The 25830-nt window shown below is 43.7% G+C and overlaps 1 protein-coding gene across 8 annotated transcripts in view; it reads right to left on the reverse strand.

The window, feature by feature from the left end:
* zmp:0000000755 (phosphofurin acidic cluster sorting protein 1) overlaps positions 1 to 25830 on the reverse strand; it is a 271437-nt gene that overhangs the window by 125755 nt on the left and 119852 nt on the right. For 7 of the 8 annotated variants that reach the window (XM_059982538.1, XM_059982536.1, XM_059982535.1 and 4 more), the window contains one exon: positions 18124 to 18211. The exons of the other annotated variant lie outside the window; for it this stretch is intronic. In XM_059982538.1, coding sequence (XP_059838521.1) covers positions 18124 to 18211 — 88 coding nt within the window. The remainder of the gene's footprint in view (positions 1 to 18123; positions 18212 to 25830) is intronic. 8 annotated transcript variants of the gene reach the window in all.

Raw genomic sequence — 25830 nt, forward strand, 5'->3', positions numbered from 1 at the left:
AAGAGCGCCACCCCACCTCCTCTGCCTTCCTGCCTATCTTTCTGTATTTCCTGATACCCTTGGATATTTCATTCCCAGTCATTCCCACCTTGCAACCAGGTTTCTGTAAAGGCCAGTAAATCATATTTGTGATATAATGGCCACTAAATCATATATATGCTTTGGTACTGATCTGTGCCACATGTTCACTAACCTTGTTTCTAATACTACGGGCAATTAGATAAAGTGCCCTTATACTCATTGTCCTTTTAGAATCTAGTGACCTTTGCGATTTTTGCTTTTTACTTTTATGCACTCTACTCTTACTTTTCACTAACTCTAGCTTTGGTCTTTGCATCACTTCCCTTTTCTTTTCTGTGTGGGTTCCCATCCCCCTGCCATATTAGTTTAAAGCCACCCAAACAGCACTAGCAAACAATCTCCCTAGGTCATTGATGCCGGCCCTGCCCAGATGTAGACCGTCCGGACGGTACTGATCCCACCTCCCCCAGAAGCGGTTCCAATGCCCCAAGAATCTGAAACCCTCCCTCCTGTACCATCGCTCAAACCACATATTCATTCTAGCTATCCTGCTATTCCAACTCTGGCTAGCATGTGGCACAGGTAATAATCCTGAAATGATTACCTTTGAGGTCCTACTCTTTACCTCCTAGCTCCCTAAATTCAGCTTGTAGGACCTCATCCCACTTTCTTCCTTTATCATTAGTACCTACATGCACCATGACAGCTGGCTGTTCACCCTCCCCTTTCAGAATGCCCTGCAGTCTCTCTGAGACATCTCTGACCCTTGCACCTGGGAGGCAACACACCATATGGGAGTCCCGTTTGCGGCCACAGAAGCTCCTCTCTATTTCCCTTACCATGGAATCCCCTACTACAACAGCTCCGCCACTCTTTTCTTGTCCTCACGCACAGCAGAGCCACCCACGGTGCCATGATCCTGGCTACTACTGCCTTCACCTGAAGAGCCATCTCCCCCATCAGACTGCAAAGCGGTATATCTGTTTTGGAGGGAGATGACCGCAGGAGACTCTTGTACTGCCTTCCTGTGACTACTCTTCCTATTGGTCACCCATTCCCTATCTTTCCTTAGATCCTTAAACTGCGGTGCACCCACCACTCTCTGTGTAAAAAACCTGCCTCTGACACCCCCTTATATTTTCTTCCAGTCACTTTAAAATTATGCCCTCCTGCCATTTCCACCCTGAGAGAAAGAGTTTGAAGAGATTCAGTGTTTCACCAAAGCTTCTGAAAAGTTCTACAGATGTATGGTGATCAGCATTCTGACTGGTTGCATCATAAGCTGGTATGAGGCTTTAATTCACAGGATCACAAGAGGCTGCAGAGGTTGCAGGCTCAGCCAGCTCCTTCACTACAACCCTCCCCGCCACTGAGGACATTTTCAAGAAGTGGTGCCTCAAGAAGGCAGCATCCACAACTGTTCGAGACATGCCTCCTTCTTTTTACTAGCATCAGGGAAAAGGTGCAGGAGCCTTAAGGCCACACTCAATGATTCAAGAACAACTTCTTTCCTTCGACCACCTAATTTCTGAAACGTTCACTAACCCATGACTACCACCTCATTACTCCTTAAATTTATTTTTTATTTGGATATAGAGAGCAGAATAGACCCTTGCAGCCCAGCAAGCCACTTACTTAACACTAGCCTAATCACGGAACAGGGGATGGGTGAGTACTGGGCTGGATGTCCTGCTCACTTAAGGAAGGTGAAGCATTTTCCAAAGCCTCTCCTTTCCAGGTATATGATCACTGCAGGACCACTGTTCAGCTTGCCATGCACAAGGTCACTCACATATGGCTTCTCCTAACTACTGTGCCCACAGCAACGCCTTCACACAGCGTCCCTGTTCTGAGTTTGCTGTATCGTGGCCAGTGGTATAACTGGGCAGACAGGCTGGGCTCATCAGACTTGGTTGGCAGCCATCCCAGGAGAAGGATTACTCCGATTCCAAAGCAAGGTATATAGGACTCGTTAGCCTTGCCAGGCAGCCTGTCAAGAAGGAAAACTTTGAAAACTCAACTATGTGCTCACCACTGTCGTCGCAGCTCTCTGTGCATTTGTGGAATGTCCCCAGCCTACAGTGGAATCGGTCCATGTGCACTGATCCTCACCGTAAAGCTACAGTGAAAAAAGTCCTACGGTGATGGAGAAGGGGCACCTCTACAGTCACCAATAATTGTGCAATCACTCCTGAGGACTCTTCTTCCCTCCTGATCTTTGCAAGCAAAGAACAAGCCATCATCAATCACAGAACAACTTAAAATGACCAACTAACCTACTAACCAGTACATCTTTGGACGGTGGGAGGAAATCAGTATACCTGGAGGAAACTTCAGATTCAGATTCAGTTTATTGTCATTTAAAAACCACAAATGCAATGCAGTTAAAAAATGAGACAACGTTTCTCCAGAATGATATCACAAAAACATGACAAAACAAGACTACACCAAAAAATCCACATAATGTTTGACAATCCCCAATCCAGAGTCCGGAGGAGCTGCTGTGTATTAATATCGCGCTATCATCTTAGTGTATTCCCCGGAAAGGAGCTCCAATCCCACCAGACAAACAAGACCAAAAACTAAAGCTACAAGACCTGCACAAAACCGCATAGTTACAACAGTGCAAACAATAGCATAATTGATAAAAAAACAGACTATGGGCACAGTAAAAATAGTCCAAAGATGATAAAAGGCTATAAGTTCGAAAGAAACCACCGCACAGTTTCCATAAGTCCTCAGGGTCCCGATAGACTCGTCATCCCACGCCAGCGGCAGAAGGGAATACCCCCGCTATGGACTACCATGGCACCGCCTGAATCAGCCTCGCAGATGCAGCGCACAATGAAAGCTCTGTCGAACTCAGCCTCGCAGACACAGCACACACCAAAAGCGACCTGACCGCAGTGGACTCCGAGTCCGTCGAACCTCCGAGCCTCTGACCATCCCCTCCGGCACAGCTTCTCCAAGCACCATCCTCTGCCGAGCGTATTAAGGTGGTCCCGCCAACGGCCATCAGCAACGCGACCCTGAGGACTGGGGGCCTGTTCTTCCCATCAGAGACCCAGACCTCACAGCAGCGGCAGCAACTAAGAACGTCTTCCTGGAGATTTTCAGATGTTCCTCCGTGCTCCCACGTCTGTTTTTCATCCGATAATGATTGCGCATGGCACCCCGCTTCACAAGTAACAGATAATCAGCTCTGGAGTGGCCGCTGCAAGCTGCGTCGCGCCGCCATCTTGGATGAAGGATTATGTAGTTACTGGGGAGGATGTACAACTCCTTATAGATGATGCTAGAATTGAACTCTGAACTCCGATGCCTCAAGCTGTAATAGTGTCGTGCTAATCGTGGCCCCATATTACTAATTTATTTTTGTAAGTTATGTTACTTTTATGCCTTTTGACTACTGCAGGTGCAAACAATAAGTTTTATGTCAGTGATAATAAATCTGATGCTGATTCGAAAGCTGAACTCTGAGACCGCTGCAACTTTATATTTTGGCTGAGAATTGGATACTTACACCAACAAGGTTTCAGAAGGATTTGGTTTCAGTTGTGTGGCTTTTACTGGCACACAACTGTGTGAGATGAATGTTTCACAGCAGTGCATGGTACTACACCATTCTTTGGCAAAAGACACGTCAGGGAAAACAAAGCTACTAATCAGACCTCAAGGAAGGCATCCCAGACTTTGTTGGAGGAATGGCACTTTTTGAAAGAGAGCAAGCCCTCCCATCCCTTCATGCCATGCCTTTGCCAACAACAAAATACATCAAAAAGCATTGTCTACATCCATGCCAATCATGGTATCTAATTACGCTAATCCATTTGGCTTGTACCTCTTTACTCCTTTCCTCAACACTTTGCCCAAATGATAAACTAATTACTACAGTTACTACACTTTGACCACTTTGCATTAGTTTTTCATGTAAAAATTCTGTATAAAGTATGTTTAATTTGTTTTTCTTGTGAATGCTGCTGATATGATGCTATGTGTCTGAGTTATTGCTGCAAGTAAGTCTTCCATTTCATATGATGAAAGCTCAGCTTTGAAAAATTAAAACTATTTCTTCAACTGGTTTCATTATAATTGAATTTATAATGAAGTATCGCTGAGAGATGGCAAGGATGCACTTTGTACAATGTCCATATTCAAAAATACAAAGAAACTAGTGCAAAAGATTACTGAATTAGAAATGTAGTAGACAGTTCTAAACCACCATTCAGATGTTGCCAGCATCTCTTTATGGCACATTACAATGCATGATTTAAGAAGCCTTTAAATTCAGAGATTTTCTGCAACCATCAGAATTGTCAAAATGAAACAATTTTAACAAAGCTCTAAAATTACTTATCATTAAATCTACTCAGGTAGCTAGCTTCGAGATCCAGCTTGGATAAGTTCCTTAGTCAGCAGGCTGTGAGGCTTCACATAAAACTCCAGAGACAGTCCATTATTTGTATGCTGTCAGAAATGGTATTTTTGCCTTCAGTGCATATAAAAGACAGTAGATGAATAAAAAGAACAGGGGAGTCATTTCTGCCTACAATCAGGGCAGGGTAAGGTTATTGATAATGTTTCTGGCTTTTGCGACATGTTGGAAATCACTGTGAGGGGCATTCAATGGGGAAGGCGAGGTCAAGGAGTCAGTGTGAAATCTGTTTGTCCTTCACCCTCACCAGATCTCTACCCTATCATTGAGTTGTTTCCTCCGTCTCTTATTTCAATTCTGACATTTCTCAGTTTTTATGGTATTCAACTTGAACTATAATCTGTTTCTCTTTTCTCAGATGCTGCCCGAGCAACTGAGTAATTCCAGCATTTGTCACAGAATAATACAGAATGAAAACAAGCCCTTTAGGGGGCCCACTGCCCCACGCTGACTGAGGTGCCTATCTGAGCCAGCCCCATGAGCCTCCATATCCCTTTGAACTTTTCTATCCAGATAAACAGACTTTTCTGTGCAAATAAATTTCAACCATAATAACTGTCCAACTTCCTCTGGCCGATTCCAAATACACAAAACTGCTAACGTAAATATTTTGCTCCTCAGGTCACCTTTAAATTATCCCCCTCACCATAAGAACTAGATTTAGATTTCACTGCCATGGAGAAAAGACTGACCACTCATATTTTCTATGTCCTTCATGATTTTATATACCTCTATAAATACACATCTCAGCCTCCTGCACTACAGTGAAACAGGACATTCACTCAGTAGGTCTGCCCTAGTTTATCTTCCCAAAATGAAACATTTTCACTAGTCCAAATTAAATTCTACCTGCCATTACTTGACCCAGTTCCCTAGTTAATCTAGATCCTGTTCTAATATTAGATAACATTCTATGCTATCCGATATGCTGCCAATTTTGGTGTCATCCACAAACTGTGGACCCAATACCGAAGCCTTCAGCTTAGAGAAGATATCACACCGATCCCTTCCAGTACAGTGTGGACACAGTACCGATCCCTTCCAGTACAGTGTGGACATCGCACCGATCCCTTCCAGTACGGTGTGGACACAGTACCGATCCCTTCCAGTACGGTGTAGACACAGTACCGATCCCTTCCAGTACGGTGTGGACACCGTACCGATCCCTTCCAGTACGGTGTGGACACAGTACCGATCCCTTCCAGTACGGTGTGGACACAGTACCGATCCCTTCCAGTACGGTGTGGACACCGTACCGATCCCTTCCAGTACGGTGTGGACACAGTACCGATCCCTTCCAGTACGGTGTGGACACAGTACCGATCCCTTCCAGTACGGTGTGGACACCGTACCGATCCCTTCCAGTACGGTGTAGACACAGTACAGATCCCTTCCAGTACGGTGTGGACACAGTACCGATCCCTTCCAGTACAGTGTGGACACAGTACCGATCCCTTCCAGTACGGTGTGGACACAGTACCGATCCCTTCCAGTACGGTGTGGACACAGTACAGATCCCTTGCAGTACGGTGTGGACACAGTACCGTTCCCTTCCAGTACGGTGTGGACACAGTACAGATCCCTTCCAGTACGGTGTGGACACAGTACCGTTCCCTTCCAGTACGGTGTGGACACAGTACCGATCCCTTCCAGTATGGTATGGACACAGTACCGATCCCTTCCAGTACAGTGTGGACACAGTACCGATCCCTTCCAGTACGGTGTGGACACCGCACCGATCCCTTCCAGTACAGTGTGGACACAGTACCGATCCCTTCCAGTACAGTGTGGACACCGTACCGATCCCTTCCAGTACAGTGTGGACATCGCACCGATCCCTTCCATTACGGTGTGGACACCGTACAGTTCCCTTCCAGTACAGTGTGGACACCGTACCGATCCCTTCCAGTACGGTGTGGACACAGTACCGATCCCTTCCATTACGGTGTGGACACCGTACCGTTCCCTTCCAGTACGGTGTGGACACAGTACCGATCCCTTCCAGTACGGTGTAGACACAGCACCGATCCCTTCCAGTACGGTGTGGACACCGTACCGATCCCTTCCATTACGGTGTGGACACCGTACCATTCCCTTCCAGTACGGTGTGGACACCGTACCGATCCCTTCCAGTACAGTGTGGACACAGTACAGATCCCTTCCAGAACGGTGTGGACACCGTACCGATCCCTTCCAGTACGGTATGGACACCGTACCGATCCCTTCCATTATGGTGTGGACACCGTACCGTTCCCTTCCAGTACGGTGTGGACACAGTACCGATCCCTTCCAGTACGGTGTGGACACAGTACCGATCCCTTCCAGTACGGTGTGGACACAGCACCAATCCCTTCCAGTACGGTGTGGACACAGCACCGATCCCTTCCAGTACGGTGTGGACACCGTACCGATCCCTTCCATTACGGTGTGGACACCGTACCATTCCCTTCCAGTACGGTGTGGACACCGTACCGATCCCTTCCAGTACGGTGTGGACACAGTACAGATCCCTTCCAGAACGGTGTGGACACCGTACCGATCCCTTCCATTACGGTGTGGACACCGTACCGTTCCCTTCCAGTACGGTGTGGACACAGTACCGATCCCTTCCAGTACGGTGTGGACACAGTACCGATCCCTTCCAGTACAGTGTGGACACAGCACCGATCCCTTCCAGTACAGTGTGGTCACAGTACTGATCCCTTCCAGTACAGTGTGGACACAGTACAGATCCCTTCCAGTACGGTGTAGACACAGTACCGATCCCTTCCAGAACAGTGTGGACACCGTACCGATCCCTTCCATTACGGTGTGGACACCGTACCGTTCCCTTCCAGTACGGTGTGGACACAGTACCGATCCCTTCCAGTACGGTGTGGACACAGTACCGATCCCTTCCAGTACGGTGTGGACACAGCACCAATCCCTTCCAGTACGGTGTGGACACAGCACCGATCCCTTCCAGTACGGTGTGGACACCGTACCGATCCCTTCCATTACGGTGTGGACACCGTACCATTCCCTTCCAGTACGGTGTGGACACCGTACCGATCCCTTCCAGTACGGTGTGGACACAGTACAGATCCCTTCCAGAACGGTGTGGACACCGTACCGATCCCTTCCATTACGGTGTGGACACCGTACCGTTCCCTTCCAGTACGGTGTGGACACAGTACCGATCCCTTCCAGTACGGTGTGGACACAGTACCGATCCCTTCCAGTACAGTGTGGACACAGCACCGATCCCTTCCAGTACAGTGTGGTCACAGTACCGATCCCTTCCAGAACAGTGTGGACACAGTACCGATCCCTTCCAGTACGGTGTGGACACCGTACCGTTCCCTTCCAGTACGGTGTGGACACAGTACCGTTCCCTTCCAGTACGGTGTGGACACAGTACCGATCCCTTCCAGTACGGTGTGGACACCGTACCGTTCCCTTCCAGTACGGTGTGGACACAGTACCGATCCCTTCCAGTACGGTGTGGACACCGTACCGTTCCCTTCCAGAACAGTGTGGACACAGTAGCGATCCCTTCCAGCACGGTGTGGACACAGTACCGATCCCTTCCAGTACGGTGTGGACACAGTACCGATCCCTTCCAGTACAGTGCAGACACAGTACCGATCCCTTCCAGTACGGTGTGGACACAGTACCGATCCCTTCCAGTACGGTGTGGACACAGTACCGATCCCTTCCAGTACAGTGTGGACACGGCACCGTTCCCTTCCAGTACAGTGTGGACACAGTACCGATCCCTTCCAGTACGGTGTGGACACAGTACCGATCCCTTCCAGTACGGTGTGGACACCGTACCGATCCCTTCCAGTACGGTGTGGACACAGTACCGATCCCTTCCAGTACAGTGTGGACACAGTACCGATCCCTTCCAGTACAAAGCGGACTCCGCACCGATATATTTAATGCACAGGGACACAGCACAGATACCTTCAGCACACAGAGATGCATGACTTATCACTTCAGCTCGTAGCAATGCAGCAGCATGTATCACTTCAACACCTGGGGGACCCAGCAAAGACCAAGACCCAGGGACACAGCTTGATACCTCCAGCACACAGGGACACAGCCCCAATACCTTCAGCACATTGGTGTCCAGAAACTGATCCCTTCAGCACACAGGGACACAGCTCGACACCTTCAGCACAAAGGGACATAGCCTGTCTGGAGTGAACCAATTCTCTTTGAAGCAGAGAATGCAGCAATTCTTTGTTCCCTCCGATACAGCAATCTTGCCCTTAGGTTCTCTATCTTGTTCTTCAAAAACTGCCTTTGCTAACAAGATGCTGGGTATAGCCTGGCTTGGAGTCTTCCTCTCCTTCCTCTCTTACGGCCATGGCAATATACCTTTGTCCGCTTAAAGGTGCCATGCTTGAGATTTAAGTGTGCACAATTCTTCATTTTGCATTTTGCAGAGATTTGTTTTGTATTCCCCTATCAAAACTTAAGAAAAGTGTTAAAAAACATGCAGTCCATTTAAATCTGACCACAGCCAAGTCACAAGCACAACAGTCATCTTGATGGACTTTGCACACTTTATTTGTGACCGTGTGAGTTTTGCCCTGGTCCTTTGGTTTCTTCTAACATCTTAAAATTGTGCAGGTTGGTGAATTAAATGACAGTTCTTATTAACCCCTAGTACGTAGATAAGTGGTAGAGTCTGGGTGTAATTGATGAGTTTATGGGGAGAGCGAAATGGGATTGGTATAAATTTTACCTGATAATTGACAGTGTTGATGGGCTGGAGGGTATGTTTAATGCAGAGAGATGTTGTGACATTTTAGAATTATTTCCCAAATTTTTTCTACATATGGTTCAGAATGGCAAGAACCACCAACCTTGCTATAAATTTAAGGCTTTCTAGGTATGATTCCAAGATACTGCAAGGGTCACTACAATAAATGTCAGGTTTTATCAAAGTAGTTAGGATAACCTCCTTTACTTCCTAATCTTGCTTTGCAATTTCTTTTTGTCATTCTCCTGAATGATCTCAAAGAAATTGAGGTGAAATAGGGACAAGGTCATGCTATTTGGTCTCATTGCAGGAACCATGTTTACACACATTACAGGAGGATCCTGATTGCTTAAGTGAGTGGGCTGAGGATTGGCAAATGGCTTTCAACCAGATGGCATAGATTTAAGGTGAGAGGTGAAAGATTCAAAAGGGTCTTGAGGTTGAGACCACTGAAAAGATTTGAAAAAAAATGCACAAATAGGAAGGGTTTAGAGGGATATGGGTCAATGGAACGAGTTTAATTGGCTTCATGATCAGCATGGAAAATTTGGCTTGAAGGGCTCTTTTCTTGCTGCATTCTCTATGACCTTTGTCCTTTGACTTCAAATATCTGCATGACCATTGATACACATACAACTTACAAATTCTCTTACCTTTCTCCCCTATCACCTTCCCATCTCTTAAAAGACCTTTTCTCCAAACTCCTTTTCCTCTCACCCAGGTGATCCTCTCCATGACTTTCATCACTTAATGGAGAACAATCACAATCCTCAATTACAACACAACTCCCTCAACAAAAGGTCACTGTACAAAATCTCTTCTTCACCTTTGCCACAGTGTCCTGCTTCAGGTGGTCACATGTTCTAGTTTTTGATGAACTGATGTTTTACAAAGGCTCAACATAAGCTTGCAGTATCTGTATACTTATGTTTATGTCCCATCTGAACAAGTTTTGACACTGGCCTTATCAGCCACCTCACAACCCACAAAAAAAGAGTGAAGTCAGTCATCGTCAGTCCCGAAGGACTGCCAAAGAAACTTCTGTCTTCACTTATCAAGATCTGAGTGTGCTTCCCTCAAACAGTATGGAAGTGTTCAACATAATGGAGTTCAGAAAAAGTAAAGAAACATTAAAATTACAGAGCAATGAAAGGGCCTAGCATGGACACAATGAATCAAATCACCTACACAGGTGACCGTCCCACATTTTTCCTACGCTACATCAACAACTGCATTGGTGCTGCTCCCTGCACCCATGCTGAACTCAGCGATTTCATCAACTTTGCCTCCAATTTCCACCCTGCCCACAAATTCACCTGGTCCATTTTCAACACCTCCCTTCCCTTTCCCGATCTCACTGCCTCTACCTCCAGAGACAGTTTATCCACTAATGTCTATTATAAACTAACTAACTATCAGCTATCAACTCTCAGCTATCTGGACTATACCTCATCCCACCCTGTTACAGTACTTGTAAAAACACCATCTCCTTCTCTCAATTTTTCTGTCTCTGCCACACCACATCTGCTCTCAGGATGAGGATTTTCATTCTAGAATGAAGGAGGTGTCCTCCTTTTTCAAAGAAAGGGGCTTACCTTCCTCCACCATCAACGCTGCCCTTAACTGCATCTCTTCTATTTCATGCACTCCCGCTCTTACCCAATCCTCCCACCACACTACTAGGGATAGGGTTCCTCTTGTCCTCACCTATCACACCACCAGACTCTGCGTCCAGCACATAATTCTCTGAAACTCCTGGCACCTGCAACTGGATTCCACCACCAAACATATTTTCCCCTCCACTTTCTGCTTTCTGCAGGGATTGCTCCCTATGCAACTCCCTTGACCATTCATCCCTCCCCACTGATTTGCCTCCTGGCACTTATCCTTGCAAGCGAAACAAGCACTACACCTACACCTCCTCCCTCACTACCACTCAGGGCCCCAAACAGTCCTTCCAGGTGAAGCAACACTTCACCTGTGAGTCTGTTGGGGTTATACACTAAGTTCAGTGCTCCCAGTGTAGCCTCTTGTATATTGGTGAGACATGACATAGATTGGGAGACTGCTTCACCGAGCATCTATGCTTTGTCCGCCAGAACAAGCAGGATCTCCCAGTAGCCACCCATTTTAATTCCACTTCCCATTCCGATATGCCCATCCATGGCCTCCTCCACTGTTGGGATGAGGCTGCACTTAGGATCGAGGAACAACACCTTGTATTCTGTTTGGGTAGCCTCCAACCTGATGGCAAAAACATCTATTTCTCAAACTTCCAGTAATGCCTTCCCCCTTCACATTTCCCACCCCCTTGTCCCTCTCACATGTTACCTCCTTGCCCACTCATCGCCTCTCTCTTGTGCTCTTGCCCCCCACCCCCCGCCTTTTCTCTTTCTTCCATGGCCTTCTGTCACTTTCACCAATCAACTTCTTAGCTCTTTGCTTCACCCATCCTCCTTCAAGTTTCACCTTTCGCCTGGTGTTTCTCTCTCCCCTCCTCCCACCTTTCAAATCTACTCCTCAGATTTTTCTGTGTAGGCAATGACCTCAGGTCTTTTTTCTCTCCAGTCCTGACGAAGGGTTTCAGCTCAAAACGTTGACTGTTCTTTTTTCCATAGACGCTGCCTGGCCTGCTGAGTTCCTCCAGTATTTTGTGTGTGATGCACAGATTTCCAGCATCTGCAGGTTTTCTCTTTGTGAAAATCAGGTTTATTATCACTGACACATATAACCATATAACAATTACAGCATGGGAACAGGCCATCTCGGCCCTTCTAGCCTTTGCCGAACGCTTACTCCCACCTAGTCCCACCTACCTGCACTCAGCCCATAACCCTCCATTCCTTTCCTGTCCATATACCTATCCAATTTTTTTTAAATGACAAAATCGAACCTGCCTCTACCACTTCTACCGGAAGCTCATTCCACACAGCTACCACTCTCTGAGTAAAGAAGTTCCCCCTCGTGTTACCCCTAAACTTTTGCCCCTTAACTCTCAACTCATGTCCTCTTGTTTGAATCTCCCCTACTCTCAATGGAAAAAGCCTGTCCACGTCAACTCTACCTATCCCCCTCATGATTTTAAATACCTCTGTCAAGTCCCCCCTCAACCTTCTATACTCCAAAAAATTATTCCCCTTGAAATAAATGTCAACATTGCATTCGCTTTCTTCACCACAGACTCAACCTGCGAATTAACCTTCTGGGAGTCGTGTAAGAGGACTGTGCAAATCTGATGTTTGAACCTTCTCCTCATTTAGATTATAGGTTGCATTATTGCTCTTTATATCAAACTTTGTCACAAAGCTATCAATTACATTATCCAAATCATTGACAATGTGAAAAGTAGTGAACTCAATACTGATCCCTGAGGAACACCTCTAGTCACTGACAACCGCCAGAAAAGGCCTTCTTTATTCCCACTTGCTTCATCCTGCCTGTCAGCCATTCCTCTATCCATGCCAGTATCTTTCCTGTAATGCCACAGGATTTTATCTTGTTTAGCGGCCTCATGTGTGACACCTATCAAATGCCTTCTGGAAATCCAAGTAAATGACATCCACTGACTCTCACACGTTATGACATTTGTGGTTTGAGGCATTAGTACAGTGTAAAAACATAAAAATTACTATTCAAGTTTGGTCCAGAATTGGTACTTTGCATGTGAGATGGGTTTCCAGAGATCATACCTGGACCTCTTGTATTTAACTTGGTCACTTGACCTGAGTAGACCTAAATAATGCAAAAAGGGGGAAAATGTGAGTCATTTCAAGTTCCTGGGTGTCAACATCCAGAACCTAATCTGGACACAACATATTGCTGCAGCTATGAAAAAAGGCAAGACAGTGGCTATATTTCATTAGGAGTTTGAGAAGATTTGGTTTGTCAACTAAAACACTCCAAAACTTCGACAAACATACTATGGAGAGCATTCTGACTGACTGCATCACTGTCTGGAATGGGGGGTGGGGAGGGCGGCTACTGAACAGGACCGAAGTAAGTTGCAGAAACTCGTAAACTTAGTCGGCTCCATCATGGGTACCAGCCTCCATAGTATCCAAGACATGTTCAAGGAGCAGTGTCTAAGGTAGGTGGCATCCATCATTAAGGATCCCCACCACCCGGGACATGCCCTTTTCTCCTTGTTACCGTCAGGAAGGAGGCACAGCGATTCAGGAACAGCTTCTTCCCCTCTGCCATCCGATTTCTAAATGGACATTGATCTCATGAACACTACCTCACTACTTTTTTATTTCTGTTTTTTTTTTGCTACTTAGTTTAACTTAACTATTTAATAGACATAAACATCCTCTATATTTATTTATCATGTATTTCACTGCATGGCTGCCGTAACCTTAACAAATTTCACGACATATGCCCGTGATATTAAACCTGATTCTGATTCTGAGTAATGGGGCAGTGGATTGTTCAGAACAAGCTGACAAAACCATAGTCACTACACTTCAGTAACACTATGACACTTTGATCGGTTTGCACTGAAATGGACTTTTGTTAATCTTAATTGTGTTCCTTCTTGTAAAATATGTACATAATTTATGTTTACGATTTTCTCATGAATGCTGCTTATATAATGCTATGTGCCTGTGATGATGCTGCAAGTAAGCTTTTCATTGCCCCTGTGCACATGACAATAAACTCAACTTCGAAGTCCCCCCCCCATCATTGGAAGAGCTACATAAACACTGTGGTTATTGAAGAGCAGTATTGTGATTCACCAAAGCTTTCCCAATAAACACAAGGCAGAAGTCAAGGGACTGAGAGAACACTCCCCATTTGTCAGGATGAGCATAATTGACTTGATTGGCACCCACCTACAAAACCATTCATTCCATCCACCTGTGGCTATTGTGTGCATGCACACAAAAGGAACTGCAGTTACCTGTCAAAGTTCAAAGTAAATTTATTATCAAACTACACGTATGTCACCATATAAGATCCTGAGATTCATTTTCTTGCAGGCATAAACAGCAAATACAAGAAACACAATAGAATCAAACAACAGGAAAGACAACAACCAATATGCAAAAAAATGCAAATACAAAAGGGGAAAAATAATAATAATTAATAAATACAGAAACAAATACACAAACAATAAATATTGAGCACATGAGATGAAGAGTCATTAAAAGTGAGTCCACAGGTTGTGGGAACAGTTCAGTGATAGGTGAGCAAAGTTGAGTGAAGTTATCCCTTTTGGTTCAAGCGCCTCATGGTTGAGGGGTAAGAACTGTTCCTGAAGCTGGTGCTGTGAGTCCTGAGGCTCCTATGCCTTCTTCCTGATGGCAGCAGTGAGAAGAGAGCATGGCCTGGATGGTGGCGGTTCTTGATGATTGATGCTGCTTTCCTGTGACAGCTCTTCGTGTAGATGTACTCCATAGTGGAAGGGCTTTACCTGTCATGGACTGAGCCATATCCATTACTTTTTGTAGGCTTTTCCATTCAGTGACATTGGTGTTTCCATATGTAAACTGTGATGCAGCCAGTCAATATACTCTCCACCACCCATCCATAGAAGTTTGTCAAAGTTTTAGATAACAAACCCAAATCTTTGCAAACTTCGAAAAAAAAAGTACTGTCATCACCATTCATATAAATGCTGGACCCAGGACAAATACTCTAAAATTACAACAGAGAGGAGTTTATAGTTGCTGACTCTCTACACCTCTGATCCCCCGATGAAGAATGACTCATGGACCTCTGGTTTCCTTCTCCTGAAGTCACAGGGGGCTAAGCACACAGCTTTGTGGTGCACCTGTGCTGAGAAAGATTGTGGAGGAGATGTTGCTACCAATCCAAACTGACTGGGGTCTGCAAGTGAGGAAATCAATGATCCAATTGCACAAGGAGGTATTGAGGCCAAGGTCTTAAAGCTGATTGATTAGTTTTGAGGGGATGATAGTATTGAATGCCATGCTAGAGTCATTGAAAAGCATCCCGATGTATGCATCTTCGTTCTCCAGATATTCCAGCGTTGAGTGAAGAAGTCAATGAAATGGCACCTGCTGTTGATCGGTTGTGACAGTAGGCAAATTGAAATGGATCCAAGTCACTTCACAGGAAGGAGTTGATATATTTTACCATCAACTTCTCAAAGCACTTCATCACAGTGGGTGTAAGTACTACTGGATGATAGTCCTTCAGGCAGGTTACCACATTCTCCTCAGGCATTGGTATAATTGAAGCCTGCTTGAAATAGGTGAGTACCTCAGACTGCCAAAGTGAGAGGTTAGAGATATCGGTGAACACCCCAGCCAGTTGATCAGCCCAGGTCTTTAGTACTCAGCCAGGTACCCTTTCTGGGTCAGATGCTTCCCATGAGTTCACCCCCTTGAAGGATGTTCTCATGTTCACCTCAGAGACTGAAATAACAAGGTCATTGGGCTCTGTGGGAGTTTGTGAAGGTGCCTCAATGTCCTGACGGTTAAAACAAACATAAAAGGCATTAAGCTCTTCTTGATGCAAAGCCCTGTTGTTACCTATATTGCTTGGTATCACTTTGAAAGGAGGTGATAGCATTCAAGCCCTGTCACAGCAGTCGAGCATCCTTCAGCGATTCAAGTTTGGTCCAGAATTGGTACTTTGCATGTGAGATGGCTTTCCAGAGATCATACCTGGACTTCTTGTATTTAACTTGGTCACTCGACCTGAGTAGCACTGACCTGGCCCTCAGCAGATTGCAAATCCTCAGCACTTGAACAATGCTTCCCAACTTCACAATCCACTAGCAAGAGGACTACGGTATCAGCCTTAGCTACGCGTACAGTCATAGTCATACAACACTGAAACAGACCCTTTGAATCAACTCATCCACACCAACCAAGATGTCTACCTATCCAGTCCCTGCATTTAGCCCATATCCCTCAAAATATTTTCCATCTCCTTGTTAATCTAAACATCTTTTAAACATAATTTATTCACCTCTACAATGTCCTTTGGCAGCTTGCTCCATACACCCACTACCCACTGTGCGGAAAAAGTTGCACCTCAAGTCTCTTTTACATCTTTCCCCTCTAGTTTCAGAGTCACCTACCCTGGGAAAAAATCCAGCTTTTCTACCTCCCTCATGATCTCACGTACCTCCATAAGGTCACCACTCAGCCTCCTGTGCTCAAAAACAGAACCAGTCTGTCCAAGTTACCAGTTTAGTTCAAGCCTTCTAATCCTGGCATCATCCTTGAGAATTGTTTCTACATCCATTTCCAGCTTAATAACATCCTTCCTATAGCCGGACCAGAACTGAATATAATACTTCACCTGGTCTCAAGAATAGCTTCTGCAGTTGCAACATGATGTCCCAGCTCTTGTATTCAACTGCCCTGACAAATGATGCAAGCATACTGAACGCCTTCTTCAGCATCCTGTCTACCTGTGTTCTATCCAGAATTGGATGTATGCCACTCTTACTTGGTTGTTACTGGATCTAATTCCTGGAACTCCCACCACATCAGCATAGAGGGAAGACCTGCACCAGAAAGCCTGCTGTGATTCAATAAAGTATCTCACCATCTCATCTCAAGGGAAATTAGTGAAAGACAATAAACGTTGGCCTTGATGATGATATCCACAACTCAAAAATGAATGTGAAAATACATCATCGTTTGTAGGTGCTTGCAGCATACAAGCTGACTGCAGCATCTTGTATATCACAGCAATGTCTATTCTTTAAAAGGTAATATTCAGAGGCTGTGAGATGTCCTGTGGCTCTGAAATAACCTGTAGGGAGGCAGGTATTAAGTGATTTGCAAATGCCTCTCACACAGATTGATTATCTTTAGAGAATGCATGAGCAAATTATATACATTAAATATGTATGCTGTGGTGAACAGCTTGATTTTTCACAGCCTTCATTTTTTTTGCTAACCTAGCTGGTATTGAGGCTCTAGCAAATCTTCAGATTAAACAGCCCAAGATCACACTATCCAATATATAGCTCTACAATTCAACCACCAGGGGCAAGACATGTTAAGTGCCGGGGTTAGGATTGAGCTTAAGTTACCACTCAATGCACTTTAGTAAACTATTTAAGAACTTTTTAAAAGCTATTTATTAATGCTTTTTGGGAGGGTGATTTTAGATGCATATCATATTTATACTGAATTAAATACTGCATGTAATTAGTTTTGCTATAATAAGTGTATGGGACACTGGAAAAATGTTGAATTTCCCCTTGGGGATGAATAAAGTATCTATCTATCTATCATATGAGCTGAGCACCAACCCTTTCAGCCCTTCTATGATACTGCTTTGCTGTTTTCTTCTACATCTAAATTAAATTGCTTCCACTTGGAATGAATATTCTTGTTATTCAGAAAGAGGAACAATCAATCCACACCTTATGCCTCTCCAAATTCCCTAAAATCCAGCTTCCCTCTTAAAGAGATCTATTTCTTATTAGTTGCATCTTTGAGAAAAAAAAAATGAGTTTAATTACCATCAAAACCATAGAGATGTATTTATCAGGAACTACTGGTAACCAATTTAGTTATAAAATTCTCACCTACTATCAGCCATGCAGCATCTAGCAGCGACGCGTAGTCAATTTTAACAAAGCTTGTATATCTTAATGTCCTGTCTGACAATTTTCTTCGGTTGTTATAGAAAAAATGTTCAGATGGTTGCATCTGCTCTCATATCCCACTTTATTACACAACAAAACCTTTACCTCTTTTTAATCACTCTTTCTATCCTTAAATACTCAGACCAATTAATACCTCCTCTCTGCTAGACAGCATTGGATATATTCCCTTTCTCCTAATGCTTCTTTAATTAGCCTACTGATCCATTTGGGAACAACTGAACAACTTTCTGTTTGCTGTTTTTTAATCCTTGTTACCAATCAAAAGCTAAGTCACACGCCGGTGTCTCCTTTAGATAAAAATGATGAGAAGCCTACCTGCATTTTAACACCAATTACCACAGAGTTCAGATCCTTGTCAAGTTCTTTCAGTACAGTAAGTTTCTTCAGTGTGAGACTGCACAACCTACAAAGAGATGAACAAGAATTATTTACGATTAATCAGGCATATTTCAGTATTGTACTAACTGACAATGGTTGAGGTATGAGTTAAGTCTTAATATGATATTGAAGCTCAACATCACAGCATCAAAGAAATGCTGCAGCAAGGGAGGATGCCATTAGGTTCATTGGATCAATGTCAGCTTCCAGCACAGCGAGCACAAAGAGCTTCCCCAAGACAAAGGCAGTAAACGGGTGAACGTGGCAGCCCTCCTTAGGTTGACGATCTTTGTGAGCCCATTTCATGCTTCTGGCAGAGGTCGATTTTCACCAGAGAACTCCCAAAAGACTGGACTGCAGTAATTCCTACTGAGGATCAGCATGATGTTATTTATGCCATTGGCCTTCACAACAATTGATAATGTGTCACTGGCTGCTCTTTAAGTAATACTAAGCTAAAACCTGACCTAAAGGTGAGCAGTTTCTTTCGTCTTCTCTTTCTTTTCACAAAAGTCATGCTTCAATAAACACGTTACATCTCAATTCTAATGGCTATTAAAGACCTGGACTGCACTGCATGACAGAGAGGTTGAAGCTGGGTCACTAACAGCATATAAGAACTGGATTTGAATCACTTAGGTATAGAAGGTTATGGACCAGGTGCTGGGAGATAAGATTAATAGGGAAGGATGACTCCTGGTAAGCATGAACAGGATGGGCCAAATGGCCTGTTTTCATGCTGCATGATTCTATGACTCTAAATGGTTGCAATTAATTCCATCCATATCCCCTAGCCCTCTCTTCTACGCAGAGAGAAAGACGAATGGAATGTGCCACTGGGGAGTTGGAAGTACAGGCAGCCCCCGAGTTACGAACGTCCGATTTACGGACAACTCATGCTTACAAACCAAGGAAGGAGAATGCCATTTTAAGTTGTTGCCGTTGACACTGTGTTGAGTGTTTAACTTTGTGTTTGGCTTAAGTTTTTCGTAGTAAGATTCACCCTGACCCTGCACCCCACCCATTTCGGTTGGCTGGTGGTGCAGTGAGATCAGCGCCGGGCTCAAATTCGATCCAGTGACAGACTGTTCCCGTGCCGGGTTGATGTCGATCCAGTGACTCCCGTACCATCCATGCCGGGTTGATGTCGAGCTCGCAACTCGACCTCGTAAAAAAACACTGCCACCTCCAGTTTAAATTCCCATGCGGGATATTGTAGAGGTTCAAATACCCAAACCCAGCACAGCCCCCACTTGTCCCATTTAGCCTCTTTCAGTGCGGTGGTCCTTAGGACGTAGCGGACCTCAGGAGCGGGCGCAGCTCGGGACCCGCCACCCGCAGTGTTTCTGTTCCACTAACAGGAAGCAATCGCAATTGAAAATAAAGTGGAAATAATAAAGTGTTTGGAAAGAGGTGGAATGCCATTGGTCAATGGAAAAGCATTGGGCTACAGTCGGTCAACGATCAGAACAATTTTAAAGGATAAAGTGAAAATAGTGGAGCATGTGAAACGCCCTGCCCCGATGAAAGCTACAATTATTACTAAGCAACGCAGTGGTTTAATTATTGGAATGCATATGTTTCTTAAGTGTTTTATATGCATAGAAAGGTAAAATATATACCAAGACAAACATCTGACTGACTACCGGATGTACTTGTTCCGACTTACGTACAAATCTGACTTAAAGACGGACTCAGGAACGGAACTCGTACATAACCCGGGGACTGCCTGTAGATACACTAATGATATTTAAGAAGCATTTACTCAGACATGCATCACAGCTCTAAAGTCAAAGTACACACTATCAAAGCTTGTATCAGAAATAAGTTTACTATTCCCGACATAACATTACAGCACAGTACAGGCCCTTTGGCCTATCATGTTATGTTGAACTTGTAACCTGGTCTAAGATCAGTCTAACCCTTCCCTCCTACATAGCTCCCCATTTTTCTATAATCCATACATATATATTTTATATACATATGTAAATCTGATTTTTTTTGTGTGGCAGGATTACAGGGCCACTGTGATAGCAAGAAACTACAGAGAGTTGTGGACATGGCTCGGCACATCAGGGAAACCGGCACTGAATTCACTGATGCGATTTACACTTTATGCTTGCAAATGATAACACCATAGCAGGCCATATCACAAATAACAATGAGTCAGAGGAAAGGAAAGAAATAGAGAGCTTGGTGACATTTTGTCATAACAATCCTTTCTTCAATGTCAGCAAAATTTTGTCATTGACTTCAGAATGGTGGGTGGTGACTGCATATTCTCCTGTTTATATCAATGATGCTTAAGTCCAGAGGGTTGATAGCTTCATGTTCCTAAGAGTGAACGTCACCAAGATTCGATTCTGATCTAATCACGTTGATGCCGCAACCAAGCTCATCAACATGAATAACTTCATTCACCCCAACTCTGAACTGATTCCACACCCTACGGACTCACTTTCAAGACTCTACAACTCATGTTCCCAGTGTTATTTATTTAGGTTTTTTGTATTTGCACAGTTTGGTCTTCTTTTGCATATTGGTTGTTTGCCAGTCTTGGCTTGGCATAACTTTTCTATTGATTTTATTGCATTTCTTTGTTGTACCCTGGATGCCACTAAGAAAATTAATCTCGAAGTAGTATATGGTGACATGCATGTACTTTGATATTAAATTTACTTTGAACTTTGAGCAACTTTACTTCCTCAGGACACTAAACAAATGTAGCATGTCCCCTTTAACCCTGTCCAGCTTTATTAATGCATCATATAAATCATCCTATCCAGATGCAGCTCAGCTTGCTGTGGCAGCTGTTGTGCCCTAGTCTGCAAGAAATTGCAGAGTTGTAGACACTGTTCAGCACATCACAGAAACCAGCCTCTCCTCCACAGACTCAGTCTACACTTGCTGCTTCGATAAAGCAACCAACAATCACAATCAAAGACCAAACTGCCCTGGATATTCTCTCTCCTCCCCCCTCCCAATGGCCAAAAGATAAAAAAGACACAAAGGACTTATCACTAGGTTGAAGAACTGCTTCTACCCACTGTTATATTTCCTTCTACTACTTCAGTGCACTGTTGCAATGAGTGATCTGTAAGGATGCCATGTAGAACAAATTTTGTCACTATACCTCAGTACATGTAACATTCTGTTTCAGGAACGGCCCCAGCTTCTCCATTCTATCCACATGACCCCTATTCCTAGAACCACTCCAGTGAATCTCTTTTATACCCACTCCAACAGCCTTCACATCTGTCCTAAAAGGTGATGAATAAACTGGTCACACTTCTCTGGCTGTGCCTGAAACAGTTTATAGAGATTCATTGTGACATCCTTGTTCTTGTCCTCTTTGTCCCTATCTGTAAATGCAGAATGCTTTAATTTTTGGGGTGCTTTTCTTGCCACTTACAATGATTGTTGCACATAATACCCTCAAATTATCTGTTTATGCCATCTAGTTTATATTTATATTAGTTTTGATTGCAACATTTAAGGGAAGTTTGGATTAGTACAAGGATGGGAGGAACATGACCATTTATGGTCCAGATGCAGCTCAATCAGACTAGGTAGAATAAGTTTAGCACAGACTAGATGGGCAGAAGGGTCTTTTTCTATGCTGTAGTGCTCTATGACTCTATTGCCCTCCTTGTCCCTGGGACCTAACCGTGGTAATCTTGTAGTAGAATAGTGGAATATAATATCAAAGTAAATTTTAATGTCATATTCACAAGTATCACAAAAAAACGTACTTACAGTGCCATCACAAGCGCATAGCATAATATAAGGAGCATTCACAAAAAAACATAAATTATACATAATTTTGTCAAGAAAACACAATTAGAACAAAAAGTAATTTTAGTGCAAAGTGGTCACAGTGTTGCTAAAGTGTACTGAATGCTTAGTGGGAGAATTCTTGCTTGTTTAAATGTAATATTTTTTCTGAGTTTACTTTCACCTGCCACCTTCCATTCACTTCTGTTTATATCTACATAAAGTCTATTAATATCTTCCTCTTAGTTCATTAAGCCTCCAGATCTTGTGCTGTCAACCAAGTGGAAGCTGTGCCCTGTACACATATGTCTATGTCATTGAGAAAATAAGTGGTTTCAGCATTGACCTCAGAGTCATAACGTTATGCAGCATAAAATCAAGCCTGTCTATGCCAAACAAGTTGACTATCTGAGCTATTACCATTTCTTACCTTTGACCCATATCTCTCTAAATCTCCTCTATCTGTTTAATTGCACTCACCTTTACCACTCCTCTGGCAGCTCATTCCATACACCTACTACCTTTTGCCCCTCAGGTTCCCTTTAAATCTTTCCCTTATCTAAGCTTATCACTTTAAACCTATGCCCTCTAGTCTTAGATTTTCCCAAGAAAAAGTCTGTGACCACATGATCTATGCCCATCTGTCAAGTCCTCTCCTCACAGCTCAAGTGTTCTAGTCCTGGTAATATCCTTGTCAACATTTATGTGTTTGTCTTCTTCAAAAGCAACCCCTTGTGAAGAAGTAATTGCTGGAAAGCACAATGAAAGCTTGTATTTCTATCCAGTGGCATAATATCAACCAACTCTTTATATCAATTGCATACTTTTGAAGTATCTTCACTTGCTTGTGGTATTATTTGAACAGCAACCATCCCCAAATAACACTGAGATGATGATCAGCTAATATGATTTTAAGTGGTGGGATTGGATTAAATTTTGTCCCCAACACCAGAGAAAGTTCAACATAGCAAAATGTGGACCATGCATAATTTTATGAAACACTACAAATAAATGCTGGATACAATAGTACCACAAGTATTCAGACTGAAAAGAGATTTTTCAACGTTCATTTGAAGAAATGCATCTGATGAAAAGTTATTTTGGCAGCTGGGATTATCTATCATTTATATGGCAAAAACTAAAGGGTTAAAAGGCATAAGCAGCAGGAACTATTCCAAACTTGTTCAGGGTACTGGTGGGTTAGCAGAAATGTGAACAATTTTGTTTTCTGAACTCTGCAATCTTCCTAATATAAAAATGTCCTAAAACTGCAATTACACAGCAGGTCTCATTAAATGAATACAATAATATCCCCCTGGAGCCAAGCAGATAAAGCACTAGCTCTAAGTTAATATGGGACTACCCCGTTGTGGGTTCCTGCCAGAAGTCTGTGCAACGAGGATTGCATAGTGGATCCTCTCATCAGCAAATGTTAGTTAAACATAAGATTAATCCAACTTTATTGCCAGAAGAATTTAATAATAACATTGAAAAAAATTTGAGTAACTTTCAGAGTAGACCAATTCAAAGCTAATGAGGACTACATGGACTACAGAACAAAACCAGATAAGTACGGAGACTACAGGAAAGGTTGTAAAATGGAAATTCCCCCCATCACCTGATGAGGATTGGACAGGTTTAACCAAAGATCTCAGTTGGCAGGAAAGCAAAGATAAGGATTACATTGATCTAAACTGTTTGAAATGAGCAAATATACAGTTCCAGGAAACACCAGCTGTCCTGTGAATCAGGCTTCCACTGAGCCAGATATTAACCCGTATTCTCAGCTCAGGACTGCACTGAACATGTACAAATTGAAAATAAATCGTAAATTTGTTTAGCAAATGAATATAGTAGAATATAGTATGGTATAGTAGAGTAAAGTAAAATATAGTAGAAACATAGAATATAGTAGAATAACATAAGGAAGCAGGTTTGTCTCTAAAATATCCACACATTGAGAGATTTTCCACAGTTTCATGGTGAGAAGGGGTTTGTAACTAAATCCTTCTCTGGGATACATAAGGCGTTGAAGAATTGGCCAACCAGCCCTTGAGCCTACTCTGCCAAGAGGATCAGATTGGCCTTTGACTTCAGTACAACTTTTCTGCACTATCTCCATATATCTGATTCCTTTAATGTCCAGATATCTGCCAGTCTCTGACTTGAAAGACCATGACCAATCTTCCACAGCTCTTCCAGTTAGAGAGTTCAACTGGTTTACCGTTATCTTAGTTTCAAAGGACTCCTCAGCCAGATAAATCAGCTTTCATGTATCCAGCCTGGAAGGTGCTTTAAGAATTTAGTATGTTTTGATGAGATGTCCTAACATTCTTCTAAACTCCAGAGAATATAATCTAGTCTGCTCAACCTTTCCTTCGGAGCCGAGAGGTTATGTTGCAGGTAAATAGGACCCTGGTCAGACCCCACTTGGAGTACTGTGCTCAGCTCTGGTCACCTCACTACAGGAAGGATGTGGAAATCATAGAAAGGTGCAGAAGAGATTTACAAGGATGTTGCTTGGATTGGGGAGCAGGCCTTTTGAGAATAGGGTGAGTGAACTCGACCTTTTCTCCTTGGAGTGACAGAGGATGAGAGGTGACCTGATGGAGGTGTACAAGATAATGAGAGGCATTGATCATGTGGATAGTCAGAGGCTTTTCCTCAGGGCTGAAATGGCTAGCATAAGAGGGCATAGTTTTAAGGTGCTTGGAAGTAAGTATGGAGATGTCAGGGGTAAGTTTTTTTACACAGAGTGGTGAGTGTGTGGAATGGGCTACCAGCAACGGTAGTGGAGGCAGATACGACAGGGTTTTTTTAAAAGACTTTTGGATAGGTACATGGAGCTTAGAAAAGTAGAGGGCTATGGGTAACCCTACTAATTTCTAAGGTACGGACATGTTTGGCACAACTTTGTGGGCCGAAGGGCCTGTATTGTGCTGTAGGTTTTTTATGTTTCTATGTTAAACAGCAAATAAACCACTCCTCGAACAAGACTAGTGAATCAGCTACACTCCCTCTATAGCACGAATTTCCTTCCATGGTAAGAAGATCAAAACAGTACATGTCTGAATTCACCAAGGCCTTGTACAATTATAAGATTTCCTACTTGATATTTTCAAATCCTTTTCCAGTAAAGGCTAACAAAACCTTTGCCCTCTTCTTTGCTTCAACACCTGCATGTCCTGATCAGGATACAAGCACACCCAGGCTTAAATGTGAATAGATGAGTTAGTCAGTTGGCCATCAATGAAAAGATTGGTGGTAGAAACATAGAACCACAGAAAACCTACAGCACAATACAGGCCCTTCAGCCCACAAAGCTGTGCTGAACATGTCCTTACCTTAGAAATTACCTCTATTTTTCTAAGCTCCATCTACCTATCCAGGAATCTCTTAAAAGAACTTACTGTTTCCGCTTCCACCACCATCGCTGGCAGTCCATTCCACGCTCTCACCTACGTAAAAAACTTACCCCTGACATCTCCTCTGTACCTACTTCCAAGCACCTTAAAACTGTGCCCTCTCGTGCTAGACATTTCAGTCCTGGGAAAAAGCCTCTGACTATCCACATGATCAATGCCTCTCATCATCTTGTACACCACTATCAGGTCACCTCTCATCTTCCGTTGCTCCAAGGAGAAAAGGCCGAGTTCACTCAAGCTATTCTCTTAAGGCATGGTCCCCAAATCAGAAAACATCCTTGTAAACCTCCTCTGCACCCTTTTTATGGTTTCCACATCCTTCCTGTAGTGAGGTGACCAGAACTGAGCACAGTACTCCAAGTGGGGTCTGACCAGGGTACTATATAGCTGCAACATTACCTCTCTGCTCTTAAACTCAGTCCCACAATTGATGAAGGCCAATGCA

The sequence above is a fragment of the Hypanus sabinus genome, chromosome 10 (assembly GCF_030144855.1).
Source record: "Hypanus sabinus isolate sHypSab1 chromosome 10, sHypSab1.hap1, whole genome shotgun sequence".
Classification (NCBI taxonomy): Eukaryota; Metazoa; Chordata; class Chondrichthyes; order Myliobatiformes; family Dasyatidae; genus Hypanus; species Hypanus sabinus.